We start from the raw sequence: 21919 nt of genomic DNA on the forward strand, positions 1-21919 counted from the left end.
ACAAGCAGCAGTACAGACGAATGACAAGATGTAGAGATTGAACTTATGAGTCTATAGCAATCCGCTTTTCTTCATGGTAGAATAAAAGTTCCACTTGGTAGGTAGAAGTTTTTAATCTTAAAAAGGAAGAAAAGAGCCAGGAGGCATTTAATCTTAAAATGAGAATTAATTTGACTAACTATATTCAAAGATAAACTGCAGAACTTACTTTCCTGAAAACTATTACTGCATTTACAGCTAATTTTAAGGCAATTTTAGAAAAGTTTAATTTTCATAGCATGCATGATCATCACTGTGTCACATGACTTATGAAGCCTGAGGGACATGAGAAATACATAAGTATGAAAAACAATTACAATTACAAAAAGCAAGGCAAATAACAACTCTTACAGAAGATTCTTTTTAATTTTCAATTTATACTTTGAGGCCAACAATTTCTTTTTACAAAAATAAAAAATAAATGAAGCGTTATCTCCAAACTGTAGAAAGAGTTGCATGATGAAGCCCTGGGGTTAGCTGGGCAGAGGCATTGCATAATTAAAAAAAAAATAAAAAAAATATATAATCAACAACGGTAAAGCAACAAATTCAAGTAAAAAGTCCAGTAATTACAATGAAGCCACATTAAAGCCTGTTGGCAATTTCTGAAAATTAAGACTCTTGATGGGTTGTTTTTGGTCAGAAGAAACAAACTGAATCCTCTCCAACTCTGTTGCCGTCTTCGAGACATCTGACTGCAAAGTGCTCAATAAGACTTTGTCATAACTTACGAATGTATGTTGGTATTTATGTGTGAGAATGTTAAATGAAAGAATAAAATTCAAGATAAGCCTGCAGCATCAGGCGAGACATCTTCAGTGGATGTACATTTATTAAGATCCACAGACACATTCTGTTTTGTTAAACTCTTCTGCCCTCCATAAAACCTGCTAACATGTATTAATTTACTTTCTTATCGCTAGTGCTATCACTGGCAGCTGTGTCATAATGGCACTTCTCCACGCATCGCCTTGGAAACCAGCCCCGTACACGTTCACCAGCTAAAAGAAAACAAAAACAAAGAGCAGACTTTGATAACATTTGTTACACTGAATTTAACTATTTGCATTTAGAGTAGTGTTTACTCATGTGTGTTAAGTGAACCTACAAGTAAGAAAAATAATCTTATTTCACCTTTCACCTCGTTGTCGCTCAAAACTTTGTCTCCATACATCCACCATCTACAATGACAAGACATTAAAACATTTATATTGGGAACAGAGCCAACCAGCCTGTATAACAAACTCCACTGTGATAAGCATTTCAGTGTAGATGAACATACTTGGTGCCACGGGTGGCCAGGATGGTGTCCCCCTTACTGAGGGGGATCCTGGGCTCCTCTGTACAGGGGGTTCTAAAAAAGGTTTGGAGACCCTTGTTGAGAGGGCAGCAAGCTCCACTGTAATTCTCCACTGCCTGGTACTGGACCTGCTGGTCAAGGCAAACAAAATATCTGGTTATTCTACAGCTCTGATTACTACCCTACTTGGAGGCACATAGCTATGACTAATTTATGAAAGGTGAATACTATACACAGGGAATACTGACAGATGTTTAAAACATATTATAAAATCTCAAAACTGCTCATGAAAGACACAATATAGATTTGATGGGTACTTACACTTCTCACTCGTTTATCAGCCTTCTGCTTCAGCTGCTCAATCTGTTTACAAAACAAAGATTGGATTACAGAAACTTCTACAAGTTGAACAGTTAGTTAACATGAGAATACATGTCAGGGAGCATTAGTAAAAGACAAACAAAAACACCAATGTACTGAATCAACTCAGTACCAAACTGAACTTACAGTCAAGGTGTGCTGGTGACACTTGGGATGAACTGGCCATTCAAGGCCGCCCCCCTTGGGTGTCCCTGACCATGTGAAGACTTGTTTGAAATTGAGCCAGCGGCTGCCGAGGTCGTAAGGGAAGATGAACTCCTCCCCTGTTTGGTAGTGCTGTATTCTGTCTTTGGCCTAGTGGAAAAGACAAACCACATGGTTGTGTGTGTGTGTGTTATTAGCATTCTGTAGTCAGCATGTTTAACTGTACTGAAAGATGATTTGCGAATGTGTAAAGTAAATTTTATTCCATATCATGCATCTACTTCACAAAACTTAATCAAAAAGGGGTTACTAGAAATCAAAGACGTTCTGACCTTTTCCTCAATCCATGACTCGATCGAGGTCTTATTTCGGAGGATAACTTTCATCTGAAAAAAACAAACAAAAAAAAAATCTTTCATTATTAGACTGTCAATAAAACTATGTTTTCATAGATAGTAAAGAGCTATCTGTGAAAATGTTCCAATTCCAGATATTTCAAGTAAATTATAGCACCCATTTATAAGACTATGATTCATTTTGACATCTAATACACCTGCATTACATTTACATACTAGCTGACATACAAGTTAATACTGAAATGATTTTGTCACCAACCGCTAGTGTAACTTGAAAAGTTTTGGAAAAACCTACCTGAATGAAGAAAAGCATGCCAACTGCAATGGTGGTGCCCAGGGCCAAGCCTAAGGCAAAGAGTGTGGCAGCAAAGGCGGGCACACTGAAGGGCATGAGTGGCTGGAATTGACGAATAGCACTCATGTCAATCTTTACAGTACTCCAGCCAAATGATATCTGCAGTTGAAAAAAAAAACAAAACAAAAAAACAAGGGTTCAGCAGTCTTTCTAGAACATAGAATAGGTCATCCAAGCAAGCTTTGTTAAGGAAAGGGCACTACTCACCCTCTCATACAGCTGTGTGTACATAGTCATAATGAAGATAATGGCGGCGTGTGAGCATCCCAATGGAGCCAGCAGCAGGAAGCTGGTAAAGTAGGCGTGGTTCAAGTGGCCGCAGCAGTTGTTGATCCAGGGGCAGTGGTGGTCCATCTTCATCACACACCTGAGGGAAGGGAGGCAAAGGAGGAGAAGAGGAAATTGACTGTTGTTTGCAAGAACATATAGCAACACACTGCATCTTTTACAAAAGGCATACGTGAATGAATAAATGGATGACAAATCAATAAATAAAAAAGAATTGTCCATAGATACAGTTCCTACAATTATGAAGTTTGAGACAAAATATTTATCACATATTAATCTATGATGTTTATGAGCCCATTTATGTCCAGCTCTATAAATATTTACAGAACTTCTTTATTCAGATGTTGGTAAACAGTAAATGGTTGAAACATGAAACAGAGCAAAGTATAAGCTACCTTATTTCTGACCTCTTGTGTTCTTTAGGTCCATTACACACATGGGAGAAAAATCTCATTTAGCTATGGTTATACATGAGCTTACCTGTTACACTTTCGACAGTGGTGGGATCTAGGAGCTTTGTAACCTTGGCAGACTCTGCAGTATTGCAGGAACTGGGTATCCTGATGACTCTCCTGTTTAATGATTGAAATAAAAAGTCAGATGCCTGATGTAATTTCACTGTAATTACACAGTTTTATGCTATGTGGCATCTTTTGTGAACATTCTGAAGTCCCAAAATGTTTAAACTATCAGAAAAGTCTCCAATGAAAAAAACAAAACAACCCAAAACAAACAAACAACTGTCTTACTGGTTTCCAGCCAAGTGGAATGTATCCAGGTCCAACAAACATAGCATTGAAGTAGTTGTAGAGGATGAGGACAGTCCAGTTGATGAGCATGATGAAGTTAATACTACCCCCTGTAGTGTCTAATGGCCAATACCAGATAATGGAGTCTAGAATTGCCATGGTTGAGCATATAGCAATGACAGACAGAGCTATGATTGGACCCCAGTGGAACAATCTCCGAACCTCATGGAGGTTCTCAAATGTCACAAAGGCTGATAGGAAATTCATGCTTTTTGTTTTTCCCTATGAGAGTTAGTACAAGTATCTTGGCTGTTGAACTCCTGAAATAAATTGACCCAGCTTAAGTGCGCTACTTCTTTCCTCTGCTGTCTGTCAAAGTCAGTGGTGCACAGGATGCACAGGCTTTTTCTCGTCTTCTGAGTATCCAGCAGTTATCTTGGCCTAGAGTCACATGGGCTCTCTGTGTCCAAATGATCCTTGCTCTGGCGAAGAGCTGCATCCTCTCCGGCAAATCTTTGAAGTACACTATCCTTGTGAGAGACTTGAATTCTCCATCTGAGTGGAAAAGATAGAGAAAGAGTAGATGCATTTCAGAGTGCAGGTTCTCGTGAGCAAAGTACTGATTTCTCTCTCTCTCTCTCTCTCTCTCTCTCTCTCTCTCTCTCTCTATATATATATATATATATATATATATATATATATATATATATATATATATGTATAAATAATCATTGCCCTGCATCACTGCCAGTCCCATTTGGTTTGGAACACTAAAACATGTTTTCCTTTTTTAACTTTTGTCTATTTCACTCGTTGGTTGTTGATCGCTGCCATACTACCGTACTGATCTGGCAGATGTCCGAGAAGGAAAATTTAATTTTAATAACTTTTGGGCTCAAAGATCCGCTTAATAAAATATAACATGGATAGTTTGCATATCCATTAACTCTTCACAAATACTATGAATTAAAAAGTCAATTCACTTGCTAATTGACGATTAATTAGCTTCCGTTATCAAGCTAGCTAATTCGAACCAAGAATAAAAATATAGCGCCATCAAATAGGCTACAATATTGTGACATTTGTAAATACAGTTGATACAAATAGGACCACCCTGGTTTAATATTTAGTCGATGGGTTATTGGCGTAGACATTTAGCAGGAATATATATTTCGGTTTACCATTATAGGTGCAGCAGTTAGCGAACTAAGGTTAGTTAGCTAGCTTGCTCACCAGCTACAACGTGCGTTAATAAGACAAACATTTTTAACAGAACTGTTGCCACAAGACGCAGAGCGAACACGCATGTAAAAAGCTATAACAAAGTTATCAAGTCCACGCATATGAGCTGTTTTTTCATGTGAAGAAAACAAGCTGTCACTTTAAATTACAAACCTGGCCACTTCCTTGGCTTTTTTCTTCGATTTCTCCTGTGTACTGGGTGGAACCGATCTCTGTTGTAGGCAAACCTGCAACCAATTGTTATTGTGGGCATAGTGGTTGACATTTATTTTTAAATAAAACAATCAATTACTCACTCGTCATATAGATTTACATATTTTACGTGAACATCAACAGCAAAGATAAATTTGACTGAAATTTTATTTTTCTACTTACCAAACCCGTCTCTCAATCTTAAAAATCTCAGTTGCTCACCGAGCACTTTATCCTGCGACACAGGGAAGAGACTCCATTCGAGACTTGTTGTTATTATTCTGTGCTGTCAACTAGAAAGCTATTTCTCTGTTCAGAATGTCTTCGGACTTTGAAACCTACGAACAGGATTTTGGGAACATAACAGCAGAAATAACTAATAAAATTGGTAAAATCCCCAAGTTAAGTGGAGGTAAGAGAGCTACATTTATTAACACGAATTGCTGGGCTGGTTGGCTAGCTAGGTTAGCTATCAAGTCTCAACTGAGAAGGAAAACGCAAAGCAGGTAGCAGTGAAGCTTATTGGTTGTGTCATTTGACGGTCTTATTATATAATTTCCTGGAAAATATTGATCACACTTGGTTGTCTGACACAGTTTTTGGTATTTTTAGCATTTAAAAATATATTATGCGTCAGCAACTGTTTCTGGCGTGTTTTTGATGGATTTAACTAATGTGCAAAGTATTACTTTATGTGTAAATAACACTCGTTGTTTAGATGCTAATGATGTCTTAAGTTATTATATCTATTAATTGCAGCGCCAAGAAGAGTACATACTCTTGTAGTCTCTTTGCTAAGTAGGTAAATATTAATTGAAATTAGTGAATGAACTTACACAGCTCCACTATGTGATATACGCAGGATTTTTTATTTTATCTATTTATTTGTTTGAAATAGACATAATCAAACAAACAACATTTGAAACGACTGTGGCAGCCTGGCAGCTTTCTATGTTTCTGGCACTACATCACTTTTACTTGCATAACACGATTAGATGTGTTTCAGTGTAAGATAAGGAAGTTTAACTCTACTTTAAAAAATCTCTTAAAGACTCATCTCTTCCAAGAAGATCTCTCCTAACACCTCTAACACGCAGACTCACACTGATTTTGCACTTCTTGAACGGGTCTATTTGTGTCTTTAAACTGATTCAGTATGTCAAGATTAATTTTCTTTTCTGAGGCTTGAATATTGGTTCTCACTTGACGCTTAGTTTGGATTAAAGCATCTGATGAATGACTTATATAATAAATGTAACATTAACAAGCATATTGGGTGAGCACTCTCATATTTGAACAAAATATCCTACCACAGGAGAATCCATATATATTTTCTATTTTTTTATTTTATTTTCAAATACCTTAGAGACATATAAGTCAAACAAACTCATAAAATTAATATTTCCACTTTTACAGTTAACTGTTTTCTACTCATTGGTGCCAGAATATGTCCAACCCTTCTAACTTAGATCCATTTTAAAAGAGGATTTGCTTTACTCAACTGGTGACACTTATTGCATATCTCCTGATTGTAACTATTTAAATTGATAATAATAATGTAATCGTATAATAATAAATAAATAATAATGATAATAATAGTAGTAATAATAAGGATATATGATTTCTTAATTCCAATTGGAAATTGACCTCTGCATTTTACTCATCTCTTGATTTTCATGAGAGCAGTCATCATAAATGTTTGCATTCACTTGACTGAAAACAGCTGGATCAAGCTCAAAGCGACATTAACCAAGCTTTAAACATAGAGTTTTGTTTTTACTATCCAGTAAACAAATAAGTCTCCTTTTCATTAATACATAAGGATTCTCTGTGTGAGATGCACGCTCATAAAGGGAAATTCTCCAGAGTGGCTTTTGGGGAGAGATAATCTGACATGATATTGATACTTAAACTATTTTGACATATTTGCGATGTAAGGCAAGGCAGTTTATTTGTATAGCACATTTCATGTACAGGACAATTCAAAGTGCTTTACATAAAACAAAGGCATTACAGATATTTAGAAATAGTAAAAGGCATCAACACATAATCACAATAAAATAATAAATTACATTAAAATATGTATTCCTCTTCATAACTGCAGACATGCATAACTATACATGTACACATATTTAATTTGGTGAACTACTATTGGATAAAAATGCTCTCTGTATAAATGGTTGACTGCTCCTATGTGTCAACTAGTGGTTAGTACAGACTTGTCTACTGAAAACTGCTTTTAGTCTCTAAGTGGAACAGTTATCTCTATCTATGGGCTCACGCTTGCTCTTTGGTTTTTCAAAGGGTGCTGCCTCTTTTAAGAAGGGCCTGACTGAATATTTCTAGTTTAGACTTGACATCTTTGAAGATTCATGGCTGCCCATTTCACCAAGTAATTTCACATCACCATCTGTTAAACATGTCAACCGTAAGCCCATATGAATATTTACAAAGCTAAGAAATAAATTGTACATTATAACCATAAGTAGATGTTGCCAACCAACATTGGAGTAGTTTGCAGATTAATTTTAATTTCTTTCCTGCTCAGTTATTTTTCTCTCCTTCTTGCTCATCCTCTTAGAGTGACTGCATATTTCTCAGAGTGTGAAACCTTACCTTCTATATAAATCATAAATTACTTTTAAGACAATTTTTTGTCATTTGTATTGTTGTGTCTTCTAGTTTTATGTGTGATTTTATGTTGTTGACAGTTACTTGGGCATGCAGGAAAAAACATTGAAAAGATGGCAACTACAACTATATTTATATAATGAGAAATTACAAACAAAAGTAAAGTGCAAACCAGTAGTAGTACATATTGTGCAATCTCAGTTTGAATATGTGTTACAATCCCCCACACTTAAAGCAAAAAAAAACAATTTAAGTAAGAATTCCAAGATATTAGGTCTTATTGGATGAAACATGTTTTTTTTCATGTTCAAAGTAAGCAACTTGGATATAAATGTTATTTTTTTTTTAAAAAAAAAAGAAAAAGGTAAAAGTCAAAAAGGCCTTTATTTTTTACATTAGTTCTGTGTACAAAACTCCTGATTTGTCCATGAGCAAGTTGTAGTCTTAGTAAATATCCATATATATTTCACATCCCTCCAGCTTGGATCTCAGTTAAAGTAAGAAAGCACCATCTCACCTTTTACTAAATTGCCTCTGGCTGTTTACTGTGTTGGCTTTGAGTTTGGACACAGGTTTTAAAAATGAATTTGAGGACTTGCAAAAGGTAATGTGTCTTGAGAAATCAAGATCTTGGTTGAGACTTTTTTTTTGTTTTCTGCAAACGTGCAGTCCCACTGCTGGTAGCCTTGTGATTTGCCTTTGAGCTTAAAGTTTTGCTGACGTTGTGTTTGAAATTTTAACAACTATTTTAAAATATTGATCACATTCTGTTTCTGATTCTGTGTTTATTTAAAATATTCTCGGTGACATGATTACCTATTGAGACTACCTCATAAGAGTTGGGCTCCTCTAACCTCATTTCACCTGTTGGCCCACCACTGATGTTCTTGAGCTGGGCACCTGTGATGTTGTAGCCGGTTTTAATCTCTTGCTGCAGTGTTTTTGTTTGCAGAGCACATTCCAGGCTGGTTTACAATGATTCCAGTTAAGTTGGGCTTTGCTGTTTCTCTGTTATTTCTTTAGTTGCTTAAATTGTCTCAAGCTTGGCCCAGGAATTTAGTTTCTGTAGGCACTGCAGAGTTTTTTTTTTTTTTTTACTTGTCCCCTCAGAGGGGACAGGACCTTTTCTGTGGCGGGACCAGAGCTGTGGGATTCTCTTCCACTGCAGGTCAGACCGGCTTCATCACTGTTCAATTTTAAATCCCTTCTAAAGACCCACCTCTTTTCATTGGTGTTTCACGTAGTTTGAGTTTGCTTTTATTGCTTATATTGTTTTTATTTTGTATTGCCATTATTGTCTTTCATTATTTAATGTTTTTAGTTATTTTATGTTCAGCACTATGTTCAGTGGCTGCTGTCGTAAAGTGCTTTATAAATAAAGTTGGCTTGGCTTTAGCATTTCATGCTAAAGACATGTGATAAACAGATTATCTGTGATAATAGATTTAAAGAACCTGAAACTGTCAAGAAACCACCTCTCTGGTCTGTTGACATTGACTAACAAGTAGTTCTGTGCACCGTGCTGCAAACTTATTGATTTCCTTTCCTTATATCAAGTCTAAATGTTTGTAACCTTCAGTGAAAGGTTAAAAATGTCAGCAGTCATCTCAGCTGCTTGTCACATGTTCTTAGGAAATGACAGGGATATCATGAGACTGCAGCTTCTCACATATTCACATTTGTTCTGGATACAGACTGTGGCAGATAATAATAATAATAATAATAATAATAATAATAATAATATAATAATAATGATTTATAAAGCGCTTATCATAAAAGAGCAGCACAAAGTGATTTACACAATTAAAAACAAGTATTTGCATATTCAAAAGAATATGAAAAATAATTTAAACACCCACTGATCCCCCTTTCTCTCTTGCTCGCTCACTCTCTCTCTCTCACACACACACACACACACATGTATATATATATGTATGTATATTTATATGTGTGTATATATAATCTCTTGTTTTTATGTATTGTTGGCTCTTGTGAAGCACTTTGGGATTTTATATTTTGAGGTGCTATATAAATAAAGTTTTACTTAAAAAGCCTCTTCCTCGTTGTTAATGTTAGACTATGATGCAAGCACTTTTACTTCTTGTGATTAAAGCTGTTTAGCTTGTTTGATAGTTGAAAAGACCTGGCAATTATTTATTCCTCTTTTTTATAGGTGAGCATGCTGTTGTAATACAAGTGAAACATTTCTCCTTGATTAAAATCATCAGCCACAATGAAAGTACCATTCATATGATTTACTGTTTGACTGCTAATGATCTTACAATGCAAACAAATTCTTTAAGTATAGTAAATAATGTACCTGATATTTCAGCATTAAAACTATGATGACATTTGGGCTTTAACACATTAATGAAGCTCCAATAACAAACTGGTGAAATGCACAGACAGCAACTGGAGTGGACAATCTTTATTCGCTTACTCTTCACTCCTCACATACCTCAAATTGCTCCATATATTTTAAATACTGCTGCCAAATCAGCAACAAAGCAAGCATACATATAAGCTGAATGAAATGTCCTTAGTTTCTCAAATCAAAGATCTCTTGTGCATTTTCATAAAGGTAGAAGCAGTTTTTAATGTTGTATGGATTCTGATTGACAGGGGGAAATTGTGGCTTTCACACCTTGTTGAAATAGTCAAGCTCCATCTGCAGTGTGTGCAGTATTTTACGATGTTGCTGCAGGTGCACAATTTCAGAATGACTGACATCATTTGCCAAGTTATGTCTTTTTGCTTCTGTCTCAAGTAAATCAGTGGCTCTGTTCCTCATGTAGTTTTGTCAGCAGTGGCACTAATTGGATGTGTGTAAAATATGTTCTACTTTGGTTATTTATAGCATTCAGCCAGCAAAATGTAGTCAAAACTGATCAACTTACTGAGGAATAAACACCACCTAAGTTTGCACAAAAACAATTCTTTTCATGTCAGTTTACTGGATTTAGAGAAATTATCATTTTTATTCTTAAGCCTTTTCCCCGTCAACAAAAAATACAAATATAAAAAAATGAATATAACAGACTATTTAACTTAGAAAAATGTGTGTTTTTCTTTTTTACTCATTTCATTTAATGTAACTTAAATGTGACATGTTTTAAAATTGTGGGATGTTTTCTGTAAGGATGATTATGTTTATACTTTAGATATACTATGTTCAAGATAAAGACCGTATAAACTCGGTGAAGAACAGCGAGTACACACATTATCATACACTCATGCATTACCAAGGTACAGATCTTGGCAAGGAGATTTTTTCCTCAATTCTTCAGTATGTATAGTACACTTTTGAAAGTTGTTCACTATTTATCAGCTTACACCACCATCACAATATATTTTTTTCCTTTTTTACCAATTACACTCTTAGTACAACCCCAATTCCAAAAACATCGGGACACTGTAAAATGTAAATAAAAACAGAATACAATTATTTGCAAATCCCACCCATATTTTATTTCCAATAAATAACATTTCAGATGTTGAAACTGAGACATTTTATCATTTAATGTAAAATATGGGCTCATTTTGACTTTGATAGCAGCCACACATGTAAAAAAAAAAACAATGTAGGAGCTGGGTGATGTGTACCATTGTGTAGCATCCATTCTTCTTTTAGCAACTGTCTGTAAACATCTGGGAAATGAGGAGACCAGTTGCTGGAATTATAGGGGAGAAATATTTTCCCTGGACCTTCGTTGCCAGATTTTTGTTTCATGATGTGCCAAATTTTTTCTATTGGTGAAAGATCTGGACTGGAGGCAGGCCAGTTGAGGTCTTCTTCTGTACAGCTATGCTGTTGTGATGGGTGCAGTATGTCGTTCAGCATTGTCTTACTGAAATCTGCAAGGCTTTCCCTGAAAGAGACATTGTCTGGATGAGAACAGATGTTGCTCTGAAAACCTCTATGTATTGTTATGGTTTCTTGTTGCCTTCACAGATGTGTAAGCTGCCCAGGCCATAGGCACTAATGCAACCTCATACCATGAGACAGATGCAGAATTTTGGTCCCTCTCCTCTTTAGTCCACCGGACACTGACCATTATTTCTAAAAATTATTTCAAATCTTGATCCATCCGACCACAGAATAGTTTTTCACTTTGCCTCAAACCATTTAAAATGAGCTTTGGGCCTGAGATGACCCATATATGGCTTCTCCTTTGCAAGATCGAGCTTTAACCTGCATTTGTGGATTGCATAGTGAACTGTGTTCACAGATAGTCATTTCTGGCAGTGTTCTTAAGCCCATGCAGTAATTTCCAGTATAGAATCGTATCTGTTATTAAAGCAATGCTGCACAAGATCGCAAGCATCCGGTTTCAGCCTCGTCTCCCGCACATAGATTTCTCCTGATTCTGAAAGTCTGAAAAGATATTTTACTCTGTAGGTGGTGGGATCTTGAAAGTCTTCACAATATTACATTGAGGAACATTTTCCCGAAGTTGTTTTGTACATTTTAGACACGGTTTTGTCAAAGATGGTTTAAATGCTCCTTTCATACTCAAGTCAAGCTACTTGTTGCTAATTAATGGAAGTATTTGTCAAATGCTCCTCCAATTGCTTTTGATTTGCCAATGACTTTTCTAGAGTAAAAAGGGTTGCTGCCATCAAATTCAAAATGAGCCAATATTTTCAATTGAAAGGTGAAATGTCTCTGTTTCAACATCTGATATGCTGTTTATGTTTTATTGGAAATAACTTGAGTTTATGAGATTTGTGAATCAATGTATTCTGTTTCGTTTGCCTTCACAGAGCGTACCAACTTTTTTTGGTTTGTAATTTAATCTAAGTTTAGTTATTTTCCATGTAGTGCTGTCATGCAGAAAAGTAAATGGACACAGTTGAAAAAAGCAAAAAACTGAAAAAGTTAGAATTTTAGCTTATTATTTCATAACCATGTTTGATATTTTGATGATCACATTGTCTTTCTAGTTCTTTATGACAGGGGTATTCACTTTGGTTACTGTGACTTATCAACTTAGCAATTATATAGTTATTGAGTGATACCTTATGAAATAATTAGTCATTTTAGTCATATTGAACTTGGTGCACTCTGTTCTGTTGTCTACTATATAAGTCAATAATTTTGATATTTACATTTTGTAACACTGTATGTTAGCATTTAAGGTTATATAACTAGTAAATGTTGCTAATATTTTACTTGAGAAATGTCTTTGACAATAACTTGGTTATTATTCTGTACCCAAAAATGAATGTGATTTAAACACATTAGTAACATGCGTCTCCAAACAGATGCTCCTGAGCTCAACATTTCATGTTTTTACTTTCATGGCAAAGAGCTAATATCAGCGTCAGGACCAATATAGTAGATGAACAGAAAGTAGTGGTGCTGCTATCATAACAACAAATATTGGATGTACAGTAGTTTTTGTGTGCCTTTGGAACTCTTAGTCCTAATGAGTTTCAATGGGTAATGTGGAAGAGCAGCCATGGGCTGAGGTGTAGAACAGTGCGTTAGTCATTCTAAGAGGGACTCACGCTTCTGGCAAGTGAGCAAATCTGACACCTCCTTTCCCTTTGAGTTGGCATGAAGTGTCTCACTGCTCCTCAACAGAAACCAACAAAGGCCTCATAGACGGCAATAACTAAGAGACATCAAATATTGGCTCGTCGTGTGGAGAGAATGTGTAAATATATCTTCAAATGTGTCCTCGTGTGTTGTTTTCTCTCAGTCTTTTTCTTTCTCTCTCCCCCCTTCTCTTCCCCCATTGCGGGGGAGTTAGGCTGTTGTCATGAAGCGCTGTTCTTCTGTCGGCTGATCAATATGTTGCTGTTTTTTCTCTTTCAGAGGAGAAGACACAGCTGGTTCTAAATGTCGACAAACAGCTTGAAGAAGTCAGAGAGTTGGTATGTCTTTGATCAGTAATTTTCTCCTCTTCCCATTTCCTAAATTATGAATTTGTGGAAAGAGGGAGGGCACAATTTTCACTGGCACCAGACAACAGCACCTGTATTATCCTGGTGGTGACATGACATGCAGACATGCACGCACTTCGCATGGCGGAAAGGAGGCTTCCTCTTCACATGATTACTCCCTGGTAATCTGCTTTTAAGTGACACCCTTATGACACATTTCAAGCCATTATCTTGAGGTGGGAGTCTTCATGTTGCTGTAAAATAAATAAATAAATAAATAAAATAAAAAGAGCAGTCATCTGAGAGAGACAAATTGTTGTCGCAGGTGTCTTGTTATTATGGCATAGTTATTAGTTTCCTCCAAATCTGCCAAGAAGAAATCGGTTTACCGATGCATCAAATGTACTTTTACCTCATCCACTGTGACATTGTTGGGCTTATTCATGTCAATGCAATGACGAAGCCCTCATATTTGATAGTATTTATTTACAGAACAACCCCACTCTTGGTGCTTTTATCACAGCTGAGTGACGAAGGCAGGAGGGATTTTATTGTTACACGCAACACAGGAACAAGTTAATGGATTGAAGTTACTCATTTTTAGCGATTTTTAAAGTTAAATGTTTTCAAAGTTCTGATTTTTTCCTTTTTTTTTTTGCAATAAGCAGTTTTTTGTCAAAGGTTGTAACATTTTTGTGAAAAAATGGTGCATGTAGTCATAACTTCAAAATAGTGAGGCCTGAATTATTGCATGTAGAGGTATTTTAATTACACATTTACTTCAGGCAGGCTTGTGGATTAATGTTCTAAAGCAAATTTAAACCATGTTAAACTTTGAATAATCCAAGTTAGTTTTTTTTTTAGGTATAATTGTTATTAATGTGCTAGACAGGAAAGACCTGAGAAGTTTTTTTCCCATTAAATGAACTGAATTAAATGAACTGGTTGATTTTAGCTGGAGCAGATGGATCTGGAGGTCCGAGAAATCCCCATCCAGAGCCGAGCCATGTACAACAGCAGGCTGAAGAGCTACAAGCAAGAAATGGAGAAGCTTGAGAAAGATTTTGTAAGTATATATGGCATACCATGAAATTAGTTATAATAATAATAAGTAATAATTTTAGAATGTGCTGTATATTAGATAATCCCAAAATTCCGACCCCTTGTGATCTGTTGGCATCATAGTTTGCTTTCAAAGCCAAACTTGTTTTCTTTCGCATGAATTCTTACCCACACAAACAGTCCAGCACTGCAGCTCAGTGGTTTATCCACATTGGTTAATTCCCACTTATCATTTAAACTTGCAAGCGCTGCCCATCAAGAGCAGGTTGTGTTGCTGCTGCTCAGTCTGACCTTGTTTAGTAATTCATAAATCACACTGTGTCTTGGCTTTTTTTTTAAAACTCTGTCAAAGCTTAATGACCCCTCCTGTCTTTTGGGTCACATGCTTTTAATCCATATTGTAGTCTACCAAATTCACTCACAATACTTCACTGAAATGAAACTTTATACTTTATAAATCAACAATTATACAGTGCAAATACACTTATTTATTCTTCATATTGTATATTTTTGTTCTTATACACTGAGGTCATTTTTTAAAAACGTATTTACATTATAAACCTTAAAATGAAACATTTCTTTTTCTTTCATTTCTTTGTTGTGTGTCTGTTGTTTCCTCTTGACCATTTTGCTGTTTTGTGCTTAAAACTAAATAGACCTACAGCCTAAGTACAACTGACCTTGAGCTTGAGATCACAGTAGTTTGTCCTTCCATAAATCAATTTTGATGTGGTTTGTATCCACAGATCCACAATGGATGGGAACACTGCAGTAAACTGGATAATTAATTTAGTTTTTTCTGGCAAAAGAACAATAAATAAATAAAATAATCAAACAATCTTATCTCCAAATTGAATGAAATGTGAACATTTTCTTTTAACTTTTTACCACAAGGCTTAATAGATTTGAAACTACAGGAAACAGTGGTGATCAATGCAAAACTGCTCATTTAGAATGAACTATTATAATAAAATAATATCAACATTGTTTGGATCATATTGAAGCATGTAGAATGTAAAAAAGTAGATATTTTGAATATCCTTAAAATGCTTTCTAAGGTCTTGATGGAATTAATCTTCAAAAGCCCTACAAATAAATGACCCATTTAGATGGAGATACCATGCGGTAGTGATCTGTGAACACACCACTGAGATATGCTCGCTGATATCACTGAAGGGTTCTCCACGCCAGGAAGGGTTGCTTGCCTTACCCTGGGCATTTAATTGGCTTATGATTAATCTTTAACTTTGTTTGTTCCCTCACTCACTGTACTTAATCATCAAGTGGATAACACCTGCTGTTGCTGATATTACTCCTAATTTTCACTACTTGTGTTTTTATTCCTGTCTTCGGGGCATATGTGGAAAAATTGGTTCCTAAATGTGGATAAAAGTTAGCATTCATCCTCCCACTTTATAATTCTTAACCTTGTATATGCAGGGAACACAAAGAGAATGGGGTGACATCTAAATGCTGTTTTGCTTGTCGCTGCACATTTAAGGCCCAGAATACTCTAATGCAAAGCTGAAGGTTAGTGGCAAGGTAGTCCTACCACACAGGAAATAAAAAACGTTGACTAGCATCTAACTGTGACTCCCAGTATGAGATTAATTTCCATTTTTACACCACAGTGTGTGGTGTGGTCAGATCACTGTATATTCAAACAAGGATCACCCGCCTCACAGTTACATCTGGTATATCTCGTCTCCCTGATGCAAGTGTTCAGTAGGTAAGAAGTTTAGACCCTTCAGATGTGCCTCAGATGTGCCAGATTCTATAGCCGAGCTCAGCCTCTGACTTCCTGCAGGCCAAGGGAGGACATGACACTCAGCTCGAAAGGCGTCTAGTGGAAAAAAGGCAATCTCCTTTCTTTTTAATGTAAAAAGCTCTCTCTTTGTTGTGGTTTCCGTGGATATCAAGGCTTTTCCACTCCCTCACTACCCAATCTCCCCGAACTTCCCGCCCCCCCACTGGCCTCCCACGGGTGTCTACCTCCTTAACCTGCTCTCTCATCCTCTCATTCACCCGTAGTTTGAAGTATTCCTACCACCGGTGTGCCAGCTTGAGACTTCATTCCTTCTCCTTTCCAGACAGGGCAAGAGCTGACCTCAGTAACCCGTCCATTTTATCCAGGAAGACAACTTATCAAACACACATCCCAAAGGTTTATAAATGCGCTTTGTTGCTGTGGCCGAGAGCTTCATTCTGATAATAGAGAAGACAGTGGGGGTCTTATAGGTGCTGGGCCTTGACAAATAGGCATTACAGCAACCAAAGGGAATGCCAGCCTGACCAAAAAGAGAAAGAGGGTGGGGAAAAAAAAGCCATAGTTTTAAAAAAATTAAAAAGGACAATGACAATCCTATTTGATGGGGTCAGCTTGTTCGAGTCAGAGGAAGCAGAAAGGCATGGCTTTTAGCAGTGGCTTTGATCAGGGAAGCAGGATGCCCAACTAAAGCTTAATTTAATGAAATCTATTAAGTAAAGAGACACCATTTTCAAATGACCAGCACAGGTCCGTCTATGGACCTGCAGATATGTACTACGTAACAAATAATGCAGTCCAAAACTACATTGTGACTCAAATTGTGTACAAAGCTTATCATAGATGTGTGATGTCTCTGACTGGGGCATAATGAGATGACAGCCAGAAGCTGTCATAAAGCAGCAATGGTGGGAAGATTTAGAAATGGTTTTGCCAGTTTTGGACAGTTTCTGTTGTCAGAGCATATTTGAATATCAAAGCTTCTTCTTTCTTTCCTTTTCCCCAAAGGTATTTTTTGTCATACTGAAGTTTGTGGTTGGATGTCTTCAGTAAATAAAAATCAGTAGGAATGTTTGTCGATTAACAACTTTCAGTGAACCTATAGTTAACATTTTAATGCCGGTCTTATTAAAATGCAGAACTGAAATAACAGATTTATAAATTAATAAACTTTTCCAAGTTCCAGGATTTTTTTTTTAAATCTACCGTAATAATCAAAAGTTTGGACACATCCTCCCATTGGATTTAACAGGAAAGTGTGTCCAAACTTTTGACTGGAACTGTATATTTACTAAATAATAAACTTATTAATCAGGATTGATAACAGCTGTAAGTTGCAGTCCTAACATTACAGGATTGCTGATAATGTAATAAAAACAACATTTTTACATAAAATGTCAAAAAGACAGATTTTAGTGCAGAAGCCAGGATCATTTCCTCCTTTTTTTCTTGGTGTATTTTAACACTTAGAGGTTAGTTAATGTCTTTTTGCAGATTTTTCAGAGGTTGCTGTTTCCATGTAGCCATACAGCTTGTCTAGCTTGTCTCCTGCTGGCACTGGCTCCCATGGTTGTTGAGCTCTCTCTGCAGCAGATGGCGGTATTGCTCTAAGAATTTTTCTGCTGTTTAATCTACACGACTGAGCACATTTGCCAATTACTTTGCCTCTCTGATGTACGAGTATACTCACTATGACAAGTCCTTCCACTTATTACTTGGTCTGACCTGTTCTTTATGTTGCTTTTAGAAGAGATTGAAGATAGTGTTACACCCCCCCCCCCCCCCAAAAAAAAAAATTTACTTGTATAATTAGGCCCTCACACCACTACTAAATATCTTTTAGTAGTCTGAATTTCAATTTAATGTATTTTCTTAAAGTTTCCTAGTCGTGCTTTTAAAAGTTAACTGAGAAAACAAAACTAAATAAAACTGATCTTCTCAGGAAAGTGGAATATAGTTTTGGCAATGTAAACATTTCCTGCAAGTCTCACTAATATTCACGTCTCCTGTCTCAGTTACTCTTTCTGACAAGTGTTGCTTACATTTCACCCTCATGCATTGCATTAAAGGACACGTTTTACAAATTCTTTTATTTTTTTACCCCAGTAGTAAAACACTTGTGGTCTAAATGTGAGATGCTTTGTGCTCAAGGGTCCTTGACTTTTAAAAAGGTTAATAAGTAGTCAATAAATATTAAGCTCTGATAAGTTTTTTTGTAGAGTGAATTACATTATTTTTTCTTTTAGTGGAAATGAATGCCTCTGATGGTCAAGGCAGTTTTATTGATTGCTTGAGAGCCATTGTATAATGTTTTTGTACAGTGTTGCAGGATTAATTTCTTTTGATAAGTCCCACTTTTGAATTCTGAATAAAGAACTGATGTTGATTTGCAATAAGATGCAAAACAAGATTTCATTAAGGATCACTTAAAAGATGTGACTAATTACCGCGCAACAATGTTCCTTTTGAAATGTATACTAGATCATCATCTAGCCTTTATGTGAGGTTGGAAAATATCTTTTCTCAGTACTTCATGCAAGTATTTACAAGATGTGAAAATGCAGTGTGGTCAAAGTGTAGGGTTATATTCAAAAGGTTTGAAATGCGAATTTCTTTGTGTCTCTTACTCGTTCCTAGCTTTATTCCATTATAGATTCCAAAATTAAATCATGAGGCATGCTGTCACAAGGTTGCAACTATCCCTTCCTAATTTCCAGTTGTCTGTTGGGTATTGTTTGGAGCTTCAGTCACGGTCAAGGAGGATGTCTGGACTGTCTTTTTCCTTTAATAAAACTCTTTAGATGGAATGCTTCTTAGTCTCTGCCCTGGGAGATAATTAATGCATTTCCAAAGAATCAGCTAACCTTGAAATATTGAACAGCTTATTTTCGAGGTGAATAGAAGAAAACGCTGTCTGTACTGAATATGTTTCTTTTCTATATCCCTTATGAAGACAAGTTAAAATGCAGGTTTTATTTGGGGCATTGAACTCCTTTAGTGGTTTGACTGGACCTTTTAAGCTTGTAAGACGTTTTGAATATTTAATTCAAATCTGTAAATACAATTATAAAAAATATTTAAGGAATAAATGAAATACATGAAATGTGAACATACCTTTGAAACTGAAATAAGTTGTAAAGAAACTAATGAATGACTCTTAACATTGTTACACACACATTTAAGATCCATGTTGTTTCTATTGAGAATTATATATAAAAATCAGCTATTTTAACTTTTTTTATTCACTACTGCTGAGTTTTTTCTTTTTGCCTCTTAATTTTATGGTCATCTACAAGCAGTCCCGTATATAGCATGTACAGTATATAGTGGAAAATATGGTTTTAATTCAGAGCTTGAAGAGTCTATTTAAAGTGAGCCCACAAAAAAGAATAAAAGCACAGTAAGATGTAGATAAGGAGGCTTTGCGGTCATTATGATTTTGTTTTTAAATTGGTGATCATGGACATTTCAAGGTTGCGGAGACATCAACCTGAAATCATCATGTTTGGCCCAATTATCAACTCAAATGGAGAGTGTTTGCAAAGGTCATTTAATAGAAACTTACTTGTATTAAGAAGCTCTGGCATCTAAAATGTTATTCTTTTAAATAACTAAAATGCTGATAATTCTGTCAGTTTGGTTTTGAAGGAAGATTTTTAGAATAACTGTACATCCTATAATAACCGCACTAAGCGTGATTATTTATTAGCAGTGTTGTAATCCATCTTGAAGGGTTCTTGTTTTTGCCCCTTGTCCTCATTATGACGACTTCTGCAAGCAACAACATGACAGACTAACTTTAGTTGGATGTTAGACACTTTAAATCGCCTTAGGTTGCCTCAGCTTACTTGTTCTTATTAGACCCACAGAGTAAAGGCAGATTGACTCTTCATAGTTAGTTGCTTAACAACCTATCAGCAAAGCCAAAGTCTAATTATTCTTAACTAGTTATAAAAGGACTTCCTCAATTGTCAGGGAATCCCCCCCCCCCCCCCCCCCCCCCCCCTACATTTCCTCTGCACTCAGTGCAGATTTAAGATGTAAGCAAATAGATCTTCCTCTCTTCTTCTGAATTCCAGCTTTCATTGGAAGTCGTTGTGCACAGTATGTCTTCCTCAAGTCCTTTGTGGATTTGTGGTGTTGGAGGCTTTTCCATGTTGTCTTTATGGGCACCAAGATCGGATTCATTTTGAGGATTATCTCTTTGTCACTCATGTAAAAAACAGTTTTTATGTGTTTGATAATATAATGGCAGTGGTGGGCCAAATCTAGGTTGAAGGACAGTGTCCCAAGGACACAGTCATGTTTGTAATGAAAAAACTTTAAGACAAAGTAGAAAACCAATACTTTAATTAGTTAGATACTTTTGTTTTTATGGTATTAAAATGTTTTTATTATATTTAACATGTCTAAGTTATGAGGTGCATATTTCAGTGTGGAAGAAATTCTTGGTTCCAAAAAAGAAGTAATTTTTATGCTCATGTTTGGGTCATCAGCCCATGATTTTAAGAGCAGTTTTATGGCTTTGTGATGGCCAGTTTTGACTAAGTATTGGTAGCAGGATTTTACTGCTCTATTTTCTACTTCTACTATAATAATGGATTTAAAATTAACAATTGAAAATTTATTAAAGTAAATAAGTAGTTATGAACTAGTGGCGAGAATAATTGGAGAGACAAAACTAAAATCCAGCTTGAAAAGCACAAATGTTTACGTAATTTTTTATTTATTCTGGTGTTAAAGTTGCAGAATGATCATCTATAACTATGTTTGCAAATTTTGCAAATATGATGAATATTAACATTTGTGACCAAGAAAGAGAGTTGAAAATAAATCTTTTTTTTTTTTTTTTTTTTTTTTTTTAAAAAAACATTAATCACATCAGGGGACAGCTCACAGAAATCTCATAGCCTCACTTTTGTAAGCCCATCACCCCCTGCTTCCGCTTTGTCTCTTTATGTTAACTCTTGTCTGTACGGACGGGATATCTGCATTTTGCCTGAAGCGCTGGATTTGTTTGTCAGTGTGCAAATTCGTCCGTTATCCTTCCACGCGATCGTTTCTTCCTCTCCCTTATCTCTCCTGGCCCCTCCAAAGTCACCGTACTTCCACACACTGACAGCGATCAGTATAGCTTTCAGACGCTTGTCTGGCTCAGTCTACCAAGAAGCGAAGGCCCTCCCAGGTCCCCACACTGTCCTCAGGGCTTGTGTGATTGAGTGACTGGAGAGAGTGGGGGCCAAAGATAATAAGGGGAGAATATAAAGACATGGGGCGATGATATGATAACACCCCCTCCTCCCTTTCCCCTTTCCACCTCCCCATCACTTTTCTTTCTGTTCTTTTTTTCTGTCCTACCCCCGATTTTCATGCACCGAGGCCGTCCCATGCACTGGTGTAAACCAGAATTGACATGTGACACCCATTCCCCAGTGATGTGCTGACAAGCTGGTACTAGAATAGGTGACAATGTTTTCTTTTTTTGCCAGACTGGCTTAAGTATGGTGAAGGGATTCATGAAGTATT

The 21919-nt window shown here is 36.2% G+C and overlaps 2 protein-coding genes across 8 annotated transcripts in view; one reads left to right on the forward strand and one right to left on the reverse strand.

Moving 5' to 3' along the window:
* Positions 1 to 396: 396 nt before the first annotated feature.
* Positions 397 to 5365, reverse strand: zdhhc6 (zinc finger DHHC-type palmitoyltransferase 6). Of its 4 annotated transcripts, none has more exons than XM_041974918.1 (12): positions 5230 to 5365; positions 5008 to 5081; positions 3613 to 4167; positions 3344 to 3435; positions 2783 to 2942; positions 2516 to 2674; positions 2197 to 2250; positions 1847 to 2014; positions 1661 to 1702; positions 1322 to 1467; positions 1174 to 1220; positions 397 to 1040 (listed from the first exon to the last, which is right to left on the reverse strand). In XM_041974918.1, exons 3-12 carry the CDS (start codon positions 3877 to 3879, stop codon positions 940 to 942), a joined length of 1236 nt encoding a protein of 411 aa, XP_041830852.1. In that variant the 5' UTR covers positions 3880 to 4167; positions 5008 to 5081; positions 5230 to 5365; the 3' UTR covers positions 397 to 939. The 4 variants fall into 4 exon arrangements, with proteins under 4 accessions (XP_041830852.1, XP_041830849.1, XP_041830851.1 ...); XM_041974915.1 differs by having other exon boundaries at positions 1322 to 1470; XM_041974917.1 differs by lacking the exons at positions 5008 to 5081; positions 5230 to 5365 and adding an exon at positions 4846 to 4977 and having other exon boundaries at positions 1322 to 1470.
* vti1a (vesicle transport through interaction with t-SNAREs 1A) overlaps positions 5322 to 21919 on the forward strand; it is a 113274-nt gene continuing 96676 nt past the window's right edge. For all 4 annotated transcript variants that reach the window (XM_041974921.1, XM_041974919.1, XM_041974922.1 and 1 more), the window contains exons 1-3: positions 5322 to 5458; positions 13499 to 13557; positions 14522 to 14632. In XM_041974921.1, the coding sequence (XP_041830855.1) occupies positions 5365 to 5458; positions 13499 to 13557; positions 14522 to 14632 (264 nt within the window). In that variant the 5' untranslated portion in view covers positions 5322 to 5364. The remainder of the gene's footprint in view (positions 5459 to 13498; positions 13558 to 14521; positions 14633 to 21919) is intronic.

This window comes from Melanotaenia boesemani, chromosome 21 (genome assembly GCF_017639745.1).
Source record: "Melanotaenia boesemani isolate fMelBoe1 chromosome 21, fMelBoe1.pri, whole genome shotgun sequence".
NCBI classification, from domain to species: domain Eukaryota; kingdom Metazoa; phylum Chordata; class Actinopteri; order Atheriniformes; family Melanotaeniidae; genus Melanotaenia; species Melanotaenia boesemani.